Raw genomic sequence first — 17,427 nt, forward strand, 5'->3', positions numbered from 1 at the left:
CATCACAGCAAAGTTCACAGATCTTTCCACAATGGAAAAGTGTCTTTCAGGACAGGGGTAGAAGCCCAGTTCCTGCAAACAAGGGTCACCACTTTCTGAGATGAAAATGTGATATCGTGCAAAGACAGATTTTGAAAATTGCAACCAAAGACAGTGAGAAATGGTCTTGTGTAACACACTGCACTGTGGTAGGAAAACCTGGAATACTTTTCTTCTAGGCTAACCTAATCAAAAACATCTTAATGACTTCTTAATAACACATAAAGAATCCAAGTTTGCATCACATTGTCATCATTTGGGACAAGTTCCATTAAGTGCAGGTAATCCTCTGTTCTCTCTCACTACACAAGGCATTAATGACTAGCATTAACAGGAATCTATCAGCTGTAAAGTCCCATTCTCTCAAATCTAAGAGAATTAAAATCAGCTCCTTCTTCAGTTTCTACTAATGCTTGACATCAGTGGTATCTTCTAAACAAGACTCAGAAAGTAAAATACAAGAAAAGAAAATATAAACAATAACAATGAACTTCCTTTCATGAACCCCAGAACAGCTGACATTTTCTAACATTTAACACCTTGTGAAAAAGTCACCTTGAAGGACAAGAATCACCCCAGACACCTCTAGAATGGAAATTCAACAGCCAATTCACAGCACATTACTATAATGAAGAACCACACAGAAAGAAAAATAATTTTATTCCTGATTGAGAACACAGAGTGATGTTAGATTGAGAGAAAACCTATTCTTAGGCTGCACCATGACCAGAAGGTCAGGGATTTGTGCAGGCCTGCTCCCTGGAGCTGCAGCTGGTCAGGAACACTGCTGTCCCTCTGGTTTGAAGGATGACTTCCTGGCACAGCCCCCAAACCAGGAGGGAAACCCAGTCTGTGGTCCTGTCTGTAAAGGCAGGACAGCTCCCCACTAAATCATCCATCCCTTCCATGGGTGTACCCCAGGAATGCCCTGCCATGGCCTGTCCCAGCCTGACCATGACAATGGAATGATCTCTCCTGTGACCACTCCCACTCCAGTGACACAAAAATCATCCCTGCACTCAGTTGAACCCAGAGCAGTCCTGCTGCTGTTTCCAGCTCTCTGTGTGACCTGAGATGGAGCTGGGAGTGAAAATTCAATTGAAAACAAACTGTGAGTGCTCCTGTAGTGCAGAGTCAGGGCTGGCTGCAAACATTCCCTGGGACAGAAAACCCTTCAGCTTTGCCTCGTGTGAGGATGACTGGAAAGGTCATGGATAGATTAACAAACACAAGAAGTTGGTTTTCTTTTTCTGTGTTCATGACACATCCATCCTTCTAAATCTGGTGAGTTTTAAGGGCCACTTTATGCAATTTTTTGGACTACATAATACAAGCATCCCTCAAAACAAGCTCAGGATTCTTTTTCTCTGGCCGTGCCCTGTATGTAGCCACTGCTGTAAATGCAAGTCAGGTCATAGCTGTGGCATTTTGTTTGTGCTTGCACAGCAGAAGGCAACTGGGAATTGTGTCCTTTGTTTATAAGCACAAGTTTAACTGGGATGACACTGAACTACTGAAAGAATCTCATTAACAGATATAATACATCAATTCCCTGTACTAAAGGCTATCAAAGCCATCATTCTAATTTTCTGCTTCTCTCACAGAGACTAAACAGTTTGATTTTTTATCATACCAAAGCTTGTCTTTTTTACTTTATTTTTATTAAAGACATCTCTACAGTTATTTCATGAGAACGATTCTAGTCCTTTGTCTATTGTAAGGAAGCAAAAGGATTTATTTAGTTAAATTTGCATTCCCCTTTAACGTAATACTGGGGCTTTGTGCTACAGTGGATTAAAGCAGCATCTGTTCTTCTCTGGAAACCTGGAGTCAAATCACAGCAGTGCAGTGAAGTTGCCATCTCTGTCTGTACCCTAAATGGAACCCAAATAAAATTCAAATGGATTCCCAGAAGACACGAGAAGGGCTGTGTAAGTAAAATATTTTTGATTAATAAGTCTTGCTAAAAAAGTCCATGATCAGTAACTGGTTTTGCATAAGAAAGATTCATGAATTAAACAAAACCTGTATTTACATAATTTTTGACATTAAACGGCAATATACAAGATACTAAAAGTGAACTTTTAGCCCCAAACACAGGCTGATTCTGCTCTTGTAACTACACAGCCTTCCGAGGCAACAGAAATAAAGCAGCAAACTCAGGAATATAAATTTGGCTTGTGGCCTGTACCCTGTTTAAATACAAATGACATCTAAACAAAGCACGGCTAACAAAAGCAATGCACCAACACACTTTCCCCCCTAACTCATGAGCCACCTCCTCATAATTCCAGTTGCTCTGTGGATCAGGCAGTGCCTGGGTTAGGGGCACATCCTCACAAATTTAATTTGTAACAAACAGAGCAAGCAGGGCTCCACCTTGGTTACAGTTTCTGAGGTCTCCAGCAGTTCTGTTATTAAATAAACATAAAAAGAAATAATTGATTGACAGCTGCTATGATTCAAATAGGCCTGACTCTGAAATTAATGATAAAATTACCATTGGGTCTAGGAAGAGCCATGTAAATGCTGAAGGAGCAAAAAAATTGCAGCCTGAAAGACCTTTATGAATTATGGTAAATCCTTGCAATGAGAAGGCACAACAACCCAGGCTCAAGTTGTGGTGCTTCACAATTTTTTTTAAAATCCAATATTCAAAAATACCTTCAACCCTCCTTTGCACCTCTCAGAGTCCTGCAGGAGCTGGAAGCCTCATGGCTCACTCGGAAAGCAGCTCCTCACTTCCAGCACTGGTGTCCCGAGGTTTTTTTACTGCACTTTGAACGCCAGGGGTGTTAAGCCCCAAGGAACAGGCTGAGGTGTGTGAGCAGCTGTTGAACACCTCCAGGTAACGGCATCAGCAGCAGAGCACTGCCTCTAGAGCAGCTCTCACCATCCATCTCCTCCTGGCTGTGCTCAGGGCAGGCACAGCTCGCAGGCAGCCCGGGGCAATCAGCCAAGGGTGCTGATCAGCCCCACAACTGAGGGATCTGCCCCTCTGCAGAGCTGGAGCCCTGAACTGACATCTGCAGAATCCAGGGAAAACATCATCAGTGTGAAGGTAAAGTGTTGTTTCAAAGGAGGTTCCATCCACAGTCCTTGCACTGCCCTCAGAGGCACCAAACAGCCCCAGCCTCCAAGCTATGGAGAAGTTTTCTCCTCATGGAGACCCAGTTTTGGCAGAAACACTTTCTACAGCCATACAAACAGATCCTCTTGAAAGATTTTTCGTTTTGCAAACATGAAATGGTCACAGGGTGAGAAAACCAATGAAATCCTAAGAAATCACTTCCCATTTCTCCAGAGGAACACCCAGCAAACCACTGCTGAAGGCACCAGCAGAGAAGGTCTCCTTGCAGGCACTCCCTGGATCCAGTCCCTGCAACCTTGCAGTACAAGACTCTTACAGGAACAACAAATCAGAGTTACTGTTCAACTTGGTATTTGCACTTTTCAGTGCAAAAAACGAATCCTTGGGCTTCCTTGCCTGAAAGCTGCCAATTATTCCATGAAACTGAACTGCAGGTTGTTTATTAACTGCACCAGGATTCCCAGAGGGCTTCTAAAGGGGCAAAGAAGCTGAATGCTGTTGATACTGAATGCTGTCAGCTCCAGATCTTGGATTTCAGTATCTTGGATGATAATGAATTATATCAGATTGGTAGAAATTAAAAAAAAAAAAGGATGATAGATGACTTCTCATGGGAAACCCAAACATTGAGCTTAAACCAGGAGAAAAAAAAGCCCAGCTGACTACTTCGAAACAGTACTCTCAATATCTTTCAGGAACTAGAACAGGGCATCTCAACAGCAAAACCAAACCTGGTACAAAAGTAGAAGTAAAATGGAAAATGGGTCATTTTATCCAGCATGGCTGTAGTTCTCCCAAAGCACCCGATAGATGTAATGAATTCTGTGTTTATATGAAGGATATCTGCCACAAGAATAGACACAGTTAAATACAACCATCCAAACTAAGGACTCAGCAATTCCTCTTTTAGCACATCAGGCAGAATAATCAAGTTTAACTGAAAGGAAGTGCATAGCAGTGTACAAATGGAGGAAAAAAGTCTGAAACAATGATGAATAACAGAACGTTACTGTGTAATAGGCAAATCTGTCACTAAAGTAACTGTTATGAATTATGTTTTTAGCAAGGCATGCAAAGGTAACATCACTTATGCAAACATTGCCAACTCCACACAGGAAACTTACATTATTCTTTTCCTTAAGGATAAAAAATGGGCTGAAGGATCATTAAATGTATGACTAAACTGTACTATGAAACACTTCTCTTTATCAAAAAATATTTTGCCTTTTTTTTTCCTAGAAAAGCAACTGTTGCATTCATACATAGTTACACTAAATCCAGTCATTTCCTCCTTTTATATTTTTCCACACATGCCCACACCCAATTTAAGATGTTTTCTATCTTTAGCTAAGTTGAATGCTCTTTAACAGTCCAACAGCTCGGCATTTGGCTGAATCACTTCGTGGAATGAACTTCCACAATGCATCGGAGATAAATTCATTCTGCAAGTGCACTGCAAGTGCAGGATAACTTTTTTAGTTTATCATAAATCCACACACAGTATCACACCAGAAGAAAACTCGTTTGTTCCTGGAGTTTTCATGCAGCCCATGAACAGAGCTCTGTGTTGCTGTACCTTTGACACACATTATTTTGTAGTTAAGAACATCCTTACAATGGGGACTGTATGTGTTAACATGACAAACCCCACTCTCTGTTCCTCCTGTGGCAGTTATTCAAGTATCTGTTCTTTAAAGGCCTTAGAACGAAACTATTTTTTCTTGTATCTTATTTTCTGGCTGAGGGCACGAGTGGCAAATGTTGATTTACCCCTGTGAGTGTGACACACCTTCCCATGCAGCCAGGACAAGGCCAGGTCTCCGGCCGGCCCCAGACACCGGGAACAGCCTGTACCAGAGCTCTGCAGTCAAACTCGCACTGCTTTGACACAAATCATGTGATTCCCGGCTCTCTCCCGAAAAGCAGTGTTTACACATCGGTGTCTGGAGCGGCACACGCCAGGTCAGCTCACAGCCCGCTGCCACAGCTGCCGATTTATGGCTCTGCCTGTCACCCACAGCCAGCGCAGCGCAGCGGGGCCGCCCGGGACGCCGCGTTAAACCACGGAGATGATTTAAGATGATTTAACCCTGGGCTCCTGCAGGGCAGCCAGAGCCTCCGCCTGTCCCCGCTGCCGAGCCAGGGCAGAGGGAACGAGCTCCCGATCGCCGCGACCCGGAGACATCCCGGGGACAACCCCGGCGACAACAGGGGGGACTCCAGAGACAATCCCCAGGGACAAAAGGGGTGCTCCCAGCCCAGCAGGACCCCCCAGTCCCATCCTCCCGCACCGCCCCACAGCGAGCCCGGGCAGCGGCGGCGTTGGCGGCGCGGAGCCCTTTGTGCGGCAGCGGCGGCGCGGGGCTCACCCCCGCAGCCCTCGGCAGCGCTCACCAGCTGTCCAGCTCCAGCTCCAGCAGCGACTGGGTCCGCTCCGAGCTGCAGTGCAGGCACCACATGGCCGGGCCGGAGTGTCGGGCAGGGAGCTCCGCGCCACCATAGCCGCCCCTCGGCCGCCCCGCCCCGCGCCCGCTCCCCTCAGCCGCCGGCGGCGGGGCAGGGAAGCGGGCAGAGCGCACGCGTGGGGGCGGGATTCCCGGGAAAAGCGCGGCTGCGAGGGTCCCGTCACTCCAGCAACCCTCACACCCCTCACCCTGCCCCGTGCGGCTCCGGCGGGCACGGTTCTCCAAGGGCTGCCCTCACACCCCTCACCATGCCCGGGGCATTTTCGGTGCGGCTCCAGCGGGCACGGTTCTCCAAAACCCCTCACACCAGCCGCCCTCACACCCCTCACCCTGCCTAAGGGTCTCTCGGTGCGGCTCCATCAGTCACTGTTTTCCAAGGGCTCCCCTCACTCCAGCAGCCCTCAGACTCCTCACCGTGCCCGGGGCCCCTCGGGCCGGCTCCGGCGGGCACTGTTCTCCAAGGGTTGCCCTCACACCCCTCACCATGCCCGGGGGATTTTCGGTGCGGCTCCAGCGGGCACGGTTCTCCGAAACTCCCCTCACACCAGCCGCCCTCACACCCCTCACTGTGGCCGGGGGGCTCCTCGGGCCCCCTGACAACAAAATCGCAACACCCTTCCCACAGCTTCATATCCTATAATAACACAACAAAGCTCCGCTGGCCAAGCTCTGTAGTTTGGGGAAACTTTAGTCAGGAACTGAAAGTGTCGCTCTTGCAAACCGGGTGCGAGGAGGAGCACGGCGCAAAGATGTGCATACGACATATCTCGTATTGCTACATCCCATGAGGGCTGATCACGTCTTTCAAGGTGGTGAATAGAATCGAGGCAATTTTAGTTAAACCCCCTTAAACATTTGGATGGAGTGTGCATTTTGCATAGTTTCCTAAGGAAGCGTTAGGCATAGATTCCAATAAGCCTGGGTTTAACTAGCTTTTAGTGAAACTCAAACACGTTAAGGAAGGACACACCTACACCGGCTGTTTTCATAGGAATGTCACTGCAAGACTCTAACCAGAGACTATTTACGCTGCAGTGCCTGCTTTCAACATCTAATGATTATCCAGACAGCCTCTTTCCCGAATGTCTGGGATCCACAACAACCCCACGTTTTTCTGGTCCTGACTCAATGCCTCCTGCATCAAGCTTCGTCTCTACTTGTAAACAGAGACAAATCCAAAGCAGACACAGGCAGTTCCCAAAAGTCAACTTCTACGGAAACCAGTTTCCATTTAGGAACCAAGTGCAGACAGTTTTAGCGTGGGCTGTGAAGGGAGGAGACACTGGAAAGTGTGGCTGGAAAGCTCTGACCTCCAAAGCAGTCACAGAATTTTCTGAAGAATGTGCTTTTCTGAAGCCACTTCAAACACAATCTTCCTTCCACAGATACGATCATGCTAGATCAGCAAATAACCAAGCAATACAAACACATCCCATTCCAAACACTGCATGGATAGTTGTTACAGATGGCTTTCCCCCCATCAATGTCAAGCATCCAGAATTCTCAATTTAGTTTTGACCATTCAGGTAAAAAGTTTTTGTTAAGTCATTTTTTGCTTGAATATGTTGTTAAAATTTAACGTAGAGATTTTAAATGCCCAAATCATCTACACATTTAAGATCTTGCATGTATTTCAATGGGGGAATTAAACACAGAAAAACAAATTCTTGCTGCACTACGCAGACAACATTGTGGTTTCTGAGTCGAGGCAGCCTGTTGCAGTTATTTTTGGAGGGATTTTTTGGTGAATGTTTCAGCATTCCAAAAGCATTTTAATTCAACCCTAATCAATAGTGTACATTCAGTTTTCCCTCAGGTAACAGTAACTGTAATCCACACCACACAATCCACCCTGTCTCAGGTGGTGATTCAGCAGAGATCTCTATGATTTCTTAGACAATTTTTGGTGGCACACAGCTAAGTTTCTTGCCATCCTGATGGCAGAGGTGCTGAACACACAGAGCTGATGTTTCAGGCTCCAGAAAACAAGGGTAGGAGAGGCTTTTCTATTAACACAGAGCCAAACGTGGGCTTGTGGGCTTCTACAGCACCTCATTGATCTGCACTTTGCATAGGAAACTTTGGCAGAACCAGTAGGATGTATGTTCTCTGTTGTCCTCCTGCTGCTGTTTTGGCACCAAACTAGTGTTAGAGTTATCACTAAGATATTGTGGAAATTTGTAGTGCAGTGTAAAGAGATCAAAAAGTGACTTTTCATGTCCTACCATCCTTATTCCTGGCAATTTGTTGGAGCACAACTAACAGCACAACACAAAGTGATCTTTGCTCCGTTAGATCGACTTAAGCACAAATGAAGGAACTGGGAAATCTCTCTGAAGAGGAAGTAAACAAAGATTTTAAAGTGTGGTTTTACACTTTCCAGACCAGCCCAGAAGTTTGAGGGAAATAATTGTGAAGCGAGTGGGCTGACTGACCTCGGGAAGAGCTTACTGTGACAAGCAGCTCACTCACTGCAGCTGCGGCTTCGTTCACTTTGGACCACTGCAGTTTCCAGCCTGATGCCCAACAAACAGCACTCTCAAACTACAATATCTCAGCAGTGAATGACTCCCTCAGACCATTCAACCCTCCCTGCTAAAGCTAAACCTATTTCATTTCTAATACAGAAATAGAATTAAACCTTAGATTAAACGCAACACTGAGATTTTGGTTTATCCAGTAATTTACATAAATCACTGCTATTTAATGTGTTAATGGCTAAAACAAAGTTTGTAAACCCCCAGAGTGCAACAAACTCAATTTGTAATTATGAGCACACAGCAATTTGTACAATATGCCATCTAAATCTACAGTAATTATGACCCTGCTTAAAGGGTAATTCCCACTTTAATCACATTTAATACACCATTATTTCCAAGATCTGAGAAGGCTGAAAAATAGGCATTTGTTTTGCATTTTGCTTGAATACAAGCAAAGGGTTACACAGGCAAAAAACCCCAGAAGAAACTGCTAGGGAGTAGTTTTGTTCCTGCAGAGTATAAATACAGCCATGCAGCATTGTACAATAAACTGCATATACAGGTCAAAATACCTGTTATTCCTCTCACAGTGGGATTTGAGGGGATATTAATGAAAAAAATATGCTAACCCATCTGGATCCTCAACATCCCGCATCCCATGGTGAATTCTCTGTTCCTCATGCTCTCCCTCCACCCATGCTTTACCTGTACACCTAACGTAAACCTAAATAAAATAAGTATTCAGTAAAAAAGGTTGGGATAGATCAGTTTCAAGGATGTACAGCACAATCCTCTTTCACATTGTTCTCTTCTGGTGCACAGTGAGAATTATCAGTGAACAGTAATCAGTCCTCTAACCATATAAAACATCATAATGTTCCCACATGACCTGGAATGACATGGGAATGCTCAAGTATGCCAGGGAATTCTTCAAAAGCTAACATGCTCCTGTACTCATCCCAGTTTTGTGTCCCCCCTAAGTGGATTTATCTTTTCTCATACACATTTCTGCATTTTCCATGGCTCTGTACTAGATTATTTCATTTTTTAATGCCAACACACAAAAATCAGCATAAAAACAATAACTACAACTTCAGTTCATTTCTTCAACTGAACTTATAAAGCCTTTAAACAAACACATCTGGGAAAAGGCTTTATGCTGTCAGTTGCTACGGAGAAGGCAAAACAATGAATCTTTGTAGTCTTTTTTGCTCTCCAAAGAACAAATCCTAAGTCTATTTAAGGCAAAGGAAATCTTCACTGGTTTCAAGGGTTTGGAGACCCCAAAGTGGTGCTTTTTTCCCATGTATCTCAAAGCCCCTCACCTTTTCAAAACCTAAACAAGTTATTGCTGTATGAATGATGGGAATACTGAAGCATAATGATTATAAACCATAGCAGAGGAAAATTAGAGTAACTTCTGTCAGTTGCCTTGCAGATCAGTGGGAGAACTAAAAGTGAAACAGATCTATCTACATGCTCTGCTTCTTTATCCCCTCCCACAAAAAGATGCTGCACTCTACAGTGGGAGGAAATATCAGTCTGTGTTGTTGGCCCTCAAAAGAAACCTTGCCAGAGAAAGGCTGTGCTCTCCAGCAAAGTCTCTCCATACCCTGGCTAGAGGATTTGGTTAAGAGCAGCAATTTTGGAACAAAGAAGGAAATTCCACATGATAACAAGGTTTCAAAATGCTAAATACACTGATTTACCAAGGCTGGAGCATGCAAACCAGGCAACCCTGCAAACAACAGCAAGTTATGAAGCACATATACAAAATCACAGTGCTGAGAGAAACAATGCCTAAAGAGGCTTAGACTGCAGTCAAACCATTAGACCAGAGCCAGGATTCCTGACTGAAAATTCCCTGCTGTCACCACTCTGACCTGGTTTTGTCTCTCAGAGTCAGAAGTTGATCCTACAAACCCTCATTTGTGCTAGAAGCTATTGTAAACTGTATTAGTGGTGCACTATAACACTGCCTGACTATTTACATCCACGGCAACAACACTGGGGAAAGTAACATTAGGCAGAGCTTTTTGAACATGATTTAGGTTTGTCTCTCAGACAGCTCTGAATTTTGCTCACGCTGCTTCTGAGCTGATGTGCTCATCCTCTGGCCCTGCCTCTGCTCCCCATAGTGCAGCTCACAGCAAGACACAGTTCTGGTTTTCCACAAATCAATCCCTTACTAGATAACTGCATTTCATTGTAACACTATCAAGAGATTTAAAATTTCTCTTAACAGATCCACAGGCACATGAAACTTTTTTTTTTTTGTACAAATACCAAATACCTCCCTTTGAAAAGAATTTAGCAGAGGCCTTTCTGCAGCTGTCACTGTTGCTGCCACTCACCCCAGCAGTGAAACGATACCTGAGGAGCAGAAGCTGCCAGAAAGGTCAGTCAGCACTGAGGGGCAGTTCTTCAAGAGGAAACATTTCTTTTTCATAAATCCATGCACAGAAGGAGAGTGGATGCTTGGAAATCCCCCAAAGGCAGTACAGAGGCTGATAAGGAGCCAGAGAGCCCCCTGAGAAAGAAGTTCATCTGGAAGCCAAGAAAGCCACTCGGTTCACCAGAAATTGTAGATGGAATAAAAGGGAAAGGGAAATCTCTGTTCTGAATTTGTAGGACAATAAAGGCAGGACTCTGTACCAGGAATTCAAGGTGATTGCAATTATAGTTCTGGTGATACCATTATGTGTATAAAACTCCTTTGTTCCTTCCAATAAATATGTACAGGGGTGGCTCCCTCATTCTCCTCACGTGGAGTGGCACTTTGTGGAATCCAGCGTTGCCACAGCCCAGGACACACCCAGCCATTGGCAGCACCAGGTCACAGGGTTCCTGTGGCTGCGTGTGCGGTGCCACTGCTGAGCAAGCGCGGTGGGCACCCATGGGGAAACGCAGGGAGTAAGGAACATATCCTGCTGCTCTAAACCAGCAGACCTCACAGAGGGAAAGCTGAAACCATGGACTCCCCCTTCCAGAATGTTAGTCTTAATAAAAGCCTGAAAAAGTAATTGTTACTGAATAAAATACCTTGCAATGAATTTGGACAGAAAACACACATTGAGATGACACAAATAATGCAGGTGGCTAATACACTTTGGGTTAATGCTCTCGAGTTGTGTAAACCAACTGAACCCAAATCATCCTTTAAAAATATTCCATACCAGAGGTTTCTCAGAGCTTCCTCTTTTTTTCCGCTTTCATTCATGGCAGTAATGTTGTATTTTCTGCAAGAAGTATTTCTTTGGGATTAATGGCAGCCGAGATTAAACATTGCCTAGTTATGCTTCATGTCATCAACCTCTCAAAACCTCTCCATCCCCAAGAAAAGCATGATTATGTTTACTTGATATTTAATGTTCTGGGTTTTTTTCCAGTTTGAACAACTCATACATTTACTGAGATGAGCGAGCTTCAGTGCACACACTAAAATCAAGCAGAAAGACACATGACTGATTTTAACATTTTTTACTAATATTTTCTACTTCTAAAAAATACAGATTTGTGTTTCTTTGAACACATGTGTGAAAATAATTACAAACCCCACAGACAGTGGCTGAAGGCTTGGGAACATAATTACTATTTAGCCTTAAAGTAAATACTGGAATGTTGCTACTTCAGATTCTGGGCAGAAGTGTCTCTCCAGCAGCATTTGTGACATCTGGCTCAGGATAATGTGCTGCTCTCAGAGATCACAGTGTGTGCCATGCAGAAGGACATATTTTCCATGAGTGCCTTTCTGCAAGCACCATTCGAAACCAAGGAATTTTTCTACTTGAAGCTCAGACTGTGTTACACTTGTTTATTTTAATAGCAACTACCAAGTTTAAACTGTCAGTAAAATGACAAGCATCGCTGCAATTCCCATATATAAATAATAATTTTTTTAAAAATTAGCCAAATCCATTTTTGAGGTAAAGAAATCACTCTTTTACTAACTGCATATTTAATCATGTGGGTAAGAAGAAGATTATAAGGGAGATCTTACTATTTACCTAATAAAGTTAGATTTAAAGGCATTTCATGGAAATATTTTCATGGTTTCTGTATTAGTGCATGGCTGTGCAGTGCAATTACTTTTAAATCCAGAAAAATATTTATCTACACTCCCATTTTGTCAAATCCATCAGCATTGACATGCACTGTAGGACTCAGATAGAAAACTTGATTAAAACTTGATTAATTTTAATTTTTAAATATTAAAATTAATATTTATGGACACTTCTTTTTGGCATTGCACATCCCTGAGCCGATCCTGCAGGCGGCTGTGCCACCACAGTGTCCCCGTGCACACAATGCAGCACAGGCCTCTGCTGAAGCTTTCTGCAGAGTGCAAAGGGTGGTGACCATGGCAAAGCAAACCAACAAAGCCACATTCCCCAGCAGTGCTCATGCAGCAAAATGAGTCCTGGGCTAAGGTTACCTCTGCAGACACAGGTCAGGGAACAGCTGTGCGTGTGTGACACCACTGTGCCAACAGAGCTCAGCCCCCGCTCACCCAACTCAAGAACTATCAAAACTCAATCCTAGCTGAAAGTAACAACAAATATTGACCTTTTCCATGGTAATCTTTATAGGGAATAGAAACTTTAGTGGTGTAAATAAAAACAGGAGTGGAAACAACGACAACACACCTTGGAGAAACACCCACACCAACACGGAATGAAGAGCATAAATAAAAGGAATAATTTTGTTCCTGCTTCCTGGCTGGAGCCTGGAGGGCAGCACAGCAAGTTCCAGCGCCCTCTCTATGGAACATGCTGAACTCTCAGAAAAAAGGCTGGGCAGCTCAGGCTGCTTTCACAGGGAGACAGGGCACCTCTGCCCATCCTGCCCGAGCTCTGGATGAAATCTGGAATAAAAAAGCAATCTGGATAAAAAAGCAAAAGATCCCTCTTTCCTTAAGGGGAGAACAGAATGTTTTCACTGAATGGCACACAGTGAGGGCAGCCTGACCCCCTCTCCTTTTACCTCCTCTGGAAGCGTATTTGCACACACCACCAACACCACCTGCCCCACAAGGTGTGGGCTAAGGTACCTATAATAAACCAAAGCATATTTTAAATCACTGCCTTCAAAAGGCAGAAATGGCAAAAGAAATCCCATTTCTCACACCCAAAACAGCAGGGCTGAGACAGGGCACCTCTGTGTGCCCACTGGGCTGAGACAGAGCAGCAGTGTGTGCCCACTGTTCCACTGCTGCTCCAGCCAGCTCCCCATCCCAGCCATAACCTGAAAATGCACCTACTGTCCATCCCTCTAAACTTGGAAAAATAGGTGAGGTGTAAAAGGGTCGGACAACATTGCCTTATCTTTCCATCCACTGTTAAAGCAGAAGGAAGAAGCAATCAGAAAATACCAACTCTAAATGGCACTGCTGCATTTTACAGGCCGTGCATCAGGGAGTGAGAGGCAGGGCATTTACAGGGGGATCAATCCAAGCTAAGGAGACAGGTACTTGTGTTTGGCACCAGTCCTGCTGAGTGTGCAGCTCCAGAAGGTGGCACACGTGACACCTTCACATTGTCTTCTCTATCACACTGACCTACACAGCGTGTAAGGGAAAAAAGGACCAGAAAAAACCCTCTTTCCAACTCTTTGGCGCAGATAACTGATTACATTTGCCAATATGTTAAATGGAAGAAGAAATGTGTGTCTCCAGTGTTAGATCTGTGGGGGAAACACCCAGATTTGCCTTAAATCTCTCCTAGGCACCTTTAGCAAAATACCAACAGAGAGAACAATTTGCACATGAGTATGGACAGTAGATCTTTGTTTACAGATGAGCAAGATCTATATTTTATTCCTTTTGGAAATGCATAACTCCTGAATTTTATAACAACAGTTATACTTTGGCATAACAGCATACTGACACTGAAGACATCAGGGTGCTGAATTTTCATCTTTTAAAATTGTTACTTATTGCAGTCCTTGTTTTGAATCTGGATAAAAGAGCAAAAGATCCCTCTTCCCTTAAGGGAAGAACAGAATGGTTTCACTGGATGGCACACAGAGAAGGCAGCCTGACCCCTTCTCCTTTTACCTCCTCTGAAGGAGTATTTCCACACACCACCAACACCACCTGCCCCACAAGGTGGGGCATAAACCAAAGCATATTTTAAATCACTGCCTTCAAAAGGCAAAAATGGCCAAAGAAATCCCATTTCTCACACCCAAAACAGAAAGGCTATTTTGCAATAAACTATAGCACTGAAGTGAAAATTCACTGAAGTGAAAATTCAGTTTTAACTTTCAGTTGACCTTTTGTCCTGTCACAGAAAATATTTAATGAATTAAGTCTCATCTAAATCTTAGACAAAAAGAAAATTAAAATCCATTATGTTAATTAATTACATGGCACAATTAAGGGTGGGTATCCTTTCAAGTCCAAACAGTTAATTTACAACTAGAACCACCCCAGGTGCCCTAGGAAAAGCTGCTAAGCAATCTAGAGATTAGGAAGAGGAAGTAATTTGAAATGTGAATTCATTGGCTTTACCATCAGATGTTCTTTCCTCCCCACACCCCCCAGTCTAGGTGCCCATGCTATGAACTTCCAGTTTGTATCTTGGCAAATAAAACTACCCTGAGGCAATAAAAGAGACAAAGAATGCATTGTAAATGGATGATCTTTGGCATCCACCAAAGATTGCTCAGTGAATCAGTTTATATTAATGTTACTTATCTTCACCAATGTGCAGGAAATACACTCTGGACTCAAAGGGACTCCAATCTCTGCTACTCCTCCTACTCTTCAGCACACACAGGACTGCAAGAGCACTGGCGATTTAATCAATTTGTATTTTGTGTTATCTGACCAGAGAGATTTCCTCCTCCTCTAGAGTAGGATTTATCCTGGTGTGCTCAAAGCTCTGTTTGCCGAGAAGCCAGAAAACTGAATTACAAGAAACACTTTATTTTGTTGATGGGATTGCAGAGAGGTGACTGGGGCAGAGCACAGCCAGTTCCTGGTACCAGCCACCACAGGCAGAGATGATGGAGAGGAGGGATGCAGTTCCAGTCAGGGCTGTTCTGTGGAAACCACAGTGGAAAGCTTTCCATCCTCATGAGCCGACAGGGGCTGACAGCAGAGCTGGAGATGGAGCAGGCTATTTCAGAGAGGGGGAGCCATCTAGAATCCTCCAGGGGCTTCTAGTGCAAACATTTCATGGCCTGTGGATCTGACCTCCTATCCCAAACCAAAGTTAAGCTAAGCTTAAGGTGCAAACTTGGCTATGGATAAGAGACCCCACCAGGGGAAACCAAAGAGGTGACACAGCCTAACACCCAAGGGTCACCAAACCCCTTCTCAGATGCTGCAGGTGTTCAGTTCCTGAACCACCATGAAGATAAATTTTAGTCTTCTAATTCTCCCCTATGAATTCCCCAGCGGTGCCAGAGAACATCACCCAAATGTGATGTACAGGCCCCTGGAATCCATTCAGAGGCCCAGAGGGACACAGAGAATATTTATAGTATCAAACCTCCCATCACATTCACCATGAGCATTGCTTTGGGCCTGAAGCCTGTAACACAAAACCAGGACACTGAGGTTTGCAGCCCCACTGCAATGAAGGAAACAGTGAAGGACAAGCACCTCCATGTTTAGTTATCAACTAAAAACCCCAATGTTTAATTCTAGGAAGAGAATTCTGACTTGCTAGAGACAGAAGAAAAATGAAGATAACTGCAGCTCAACAAGAAGTGTTGGAAACCTGTTCCATTTCCTTGATTGGATCACCAGCTTGGATATTATGCCATCTTTCGTTTAAATTATGAATTGCAAAGTAATTGAAATGTGAAGTATTGCTCAATCAGTTTAAAAATTAATCTCAAGAAATTCAGGCATACTTGATTTACAATTATTTTTCTTCCTACCAAAAATACCAGCAAAATCTGAAATATTAAGAACTTTTAATCTTACAACTTTGCATCTGATACTCTCAACTGACAACACAAAATCCTCCAGTTTTTACAGGGAGATGAGTACAAAATTTACTGAAATAATTGCCCAGGCAGTGGAGCATGTCCAAACTGTATCAGGTGCTTGCTCTACAGCCATTCCAGGAGCTTCTCTCCCACATCACTCCACAGGCTTTTGTTACCCACCACAATGTAGTTTCAACGAGTAACTTAAAACTGGCAGCGAAGATGCACCTTTATTTACAGGGTTCTCTTTCCACACAGTGCAGACAAAGCACCTGCCAGTGCTCAACAGAAATGAGATCATCCATTTTGCTTTCAGGTTGCTTATAAAGCCAGCAGAGCCTGTCTTGAAGTTCTTTAGTGATGTTTTCTTACACTTATTTTTTATTAAATATCTACTTATAGCATATTCTAGCTATTGAGGATGAGGGTATTCATAGCAGGAAGATATTTGTTGTGGTTTGGGGTTTTTTAGTAATCAAATTAGTTTTCATCAGTGGAGAAATACTCAAAGCATCCCTTTTTCTACTGTCCCAAAACCTCCCCCATAACCCAGAAGGAATGAAACAGCCAAACAGTCCACGCTGGAGTTATTTCCAATGGATTCTTTTTGAAATTCTCAGCAGAACACACATTCTGAACAATGTGGAAAGATCACCTGATAGACAATCCAAAATCCTGAATTTTTTTTCCTGGAATGGATACTGCCAGGGGCACCAATGGAGCCGTTCCCAGGAGAGGAGGAGTTTGAAGTTCCTGCCCTCAGCATTCAATGACACAGAGCTGGGATCTGGGCTTTGGTTAGGCCTGGAGAAAGCACTCACACTGCCACACAGCAGAGCAGCAGCTCAGTTCTCTGTGTCAGGGCTGCTGAGAGCAAGCTCCCCTTGAGGATTGCTGAAAGGAAGAGGCACCATTAGCACTGAGGAAAGGTGACCCTTCCACGCTGTGACAGAATATTCAAGGCTGGCCTTCATCTACATCTGCTCTAGAACACAGACTTGAGAGCTCTGACAAAAACCTGCCTGACCACAGACCTGCATTTACCCTCCCTACAATGCAAACAAATACAGGTAGAGCAAAAAAGAACCCCAAACATTCAAAATGAAGCACACTGAATTCAAGCCTCACAAGCACCCTCTGCAACAATATTCCATGCAGAATCAAAGATAGACTTGAGAGCAGAAATCTTCTGAAAATCCCTGCATATGCTGTCCAAGGCATAATGCTACAGTGGTGATGGTACATACACCCTTCAATTATTTCACTTCTAAAAATGAAGGATTAATTATTTTAAACCTGATGAAGCTCAGATACTTCTGCAAAGTTTTCAAATAAAAATAACTTCTTGTCTGTGATGAATTTTATCACACTAAGAAAATCACCATAGAATAATCTCAGGGATTCATTCTTT

General features: G+C 43.8%; 1 protein-coding gene across 15 annotated transcripts in view; it reads right to left on the reverse strand.

Moving 5' to 3' along the window:
* Nucleotides 1-17,427, reverse strand: part of IQSEC1 (IQ motif and Sec7 domain ArfGEF 1) — a 297,702-nt gene that overhangs the window by 53,372 nt on the left and 226,903 nt on the right. For 2 of the 15 annotated variants that reach the window (XM_064723790.1, XM_064723785.1), the window contains exon 1: nucleotides 5,525-5,642. The exons of 12 other annotated variants lie outside the window; for them this stretch is intronic. In XM_064723790.1, the coding sequence (XP_064579860.1) occupies nucleotides 5,525-5,589 (65 nt within the window). In that variant the 5' untranslated portion in view covers nucleotides 5,590-5,642. Of the gene's footprint in view, nucleotides 1-5,524; nucleotides 5,644-17,427 lie in introns of those variants that run through there. One more of the 15 variants, XM_064723784.1, reaches the window with a different exon arrangement.

Source organism: Zonotrichia leucophrys, chromosome 12 (genome assembly GCF_028769735.1).
Source record: "Zonotrichia leucophrys gambelii isolate GWCS_2022_RI chromosome 12, RI_Zleu_2.0, whole genome shotgun sequence".
NCBI lineage: Eukaryota > Metazoa > Chordata > Aves > Passeriformes > Passerellidae > Zonotrichia > Zonotrichia leucophrys.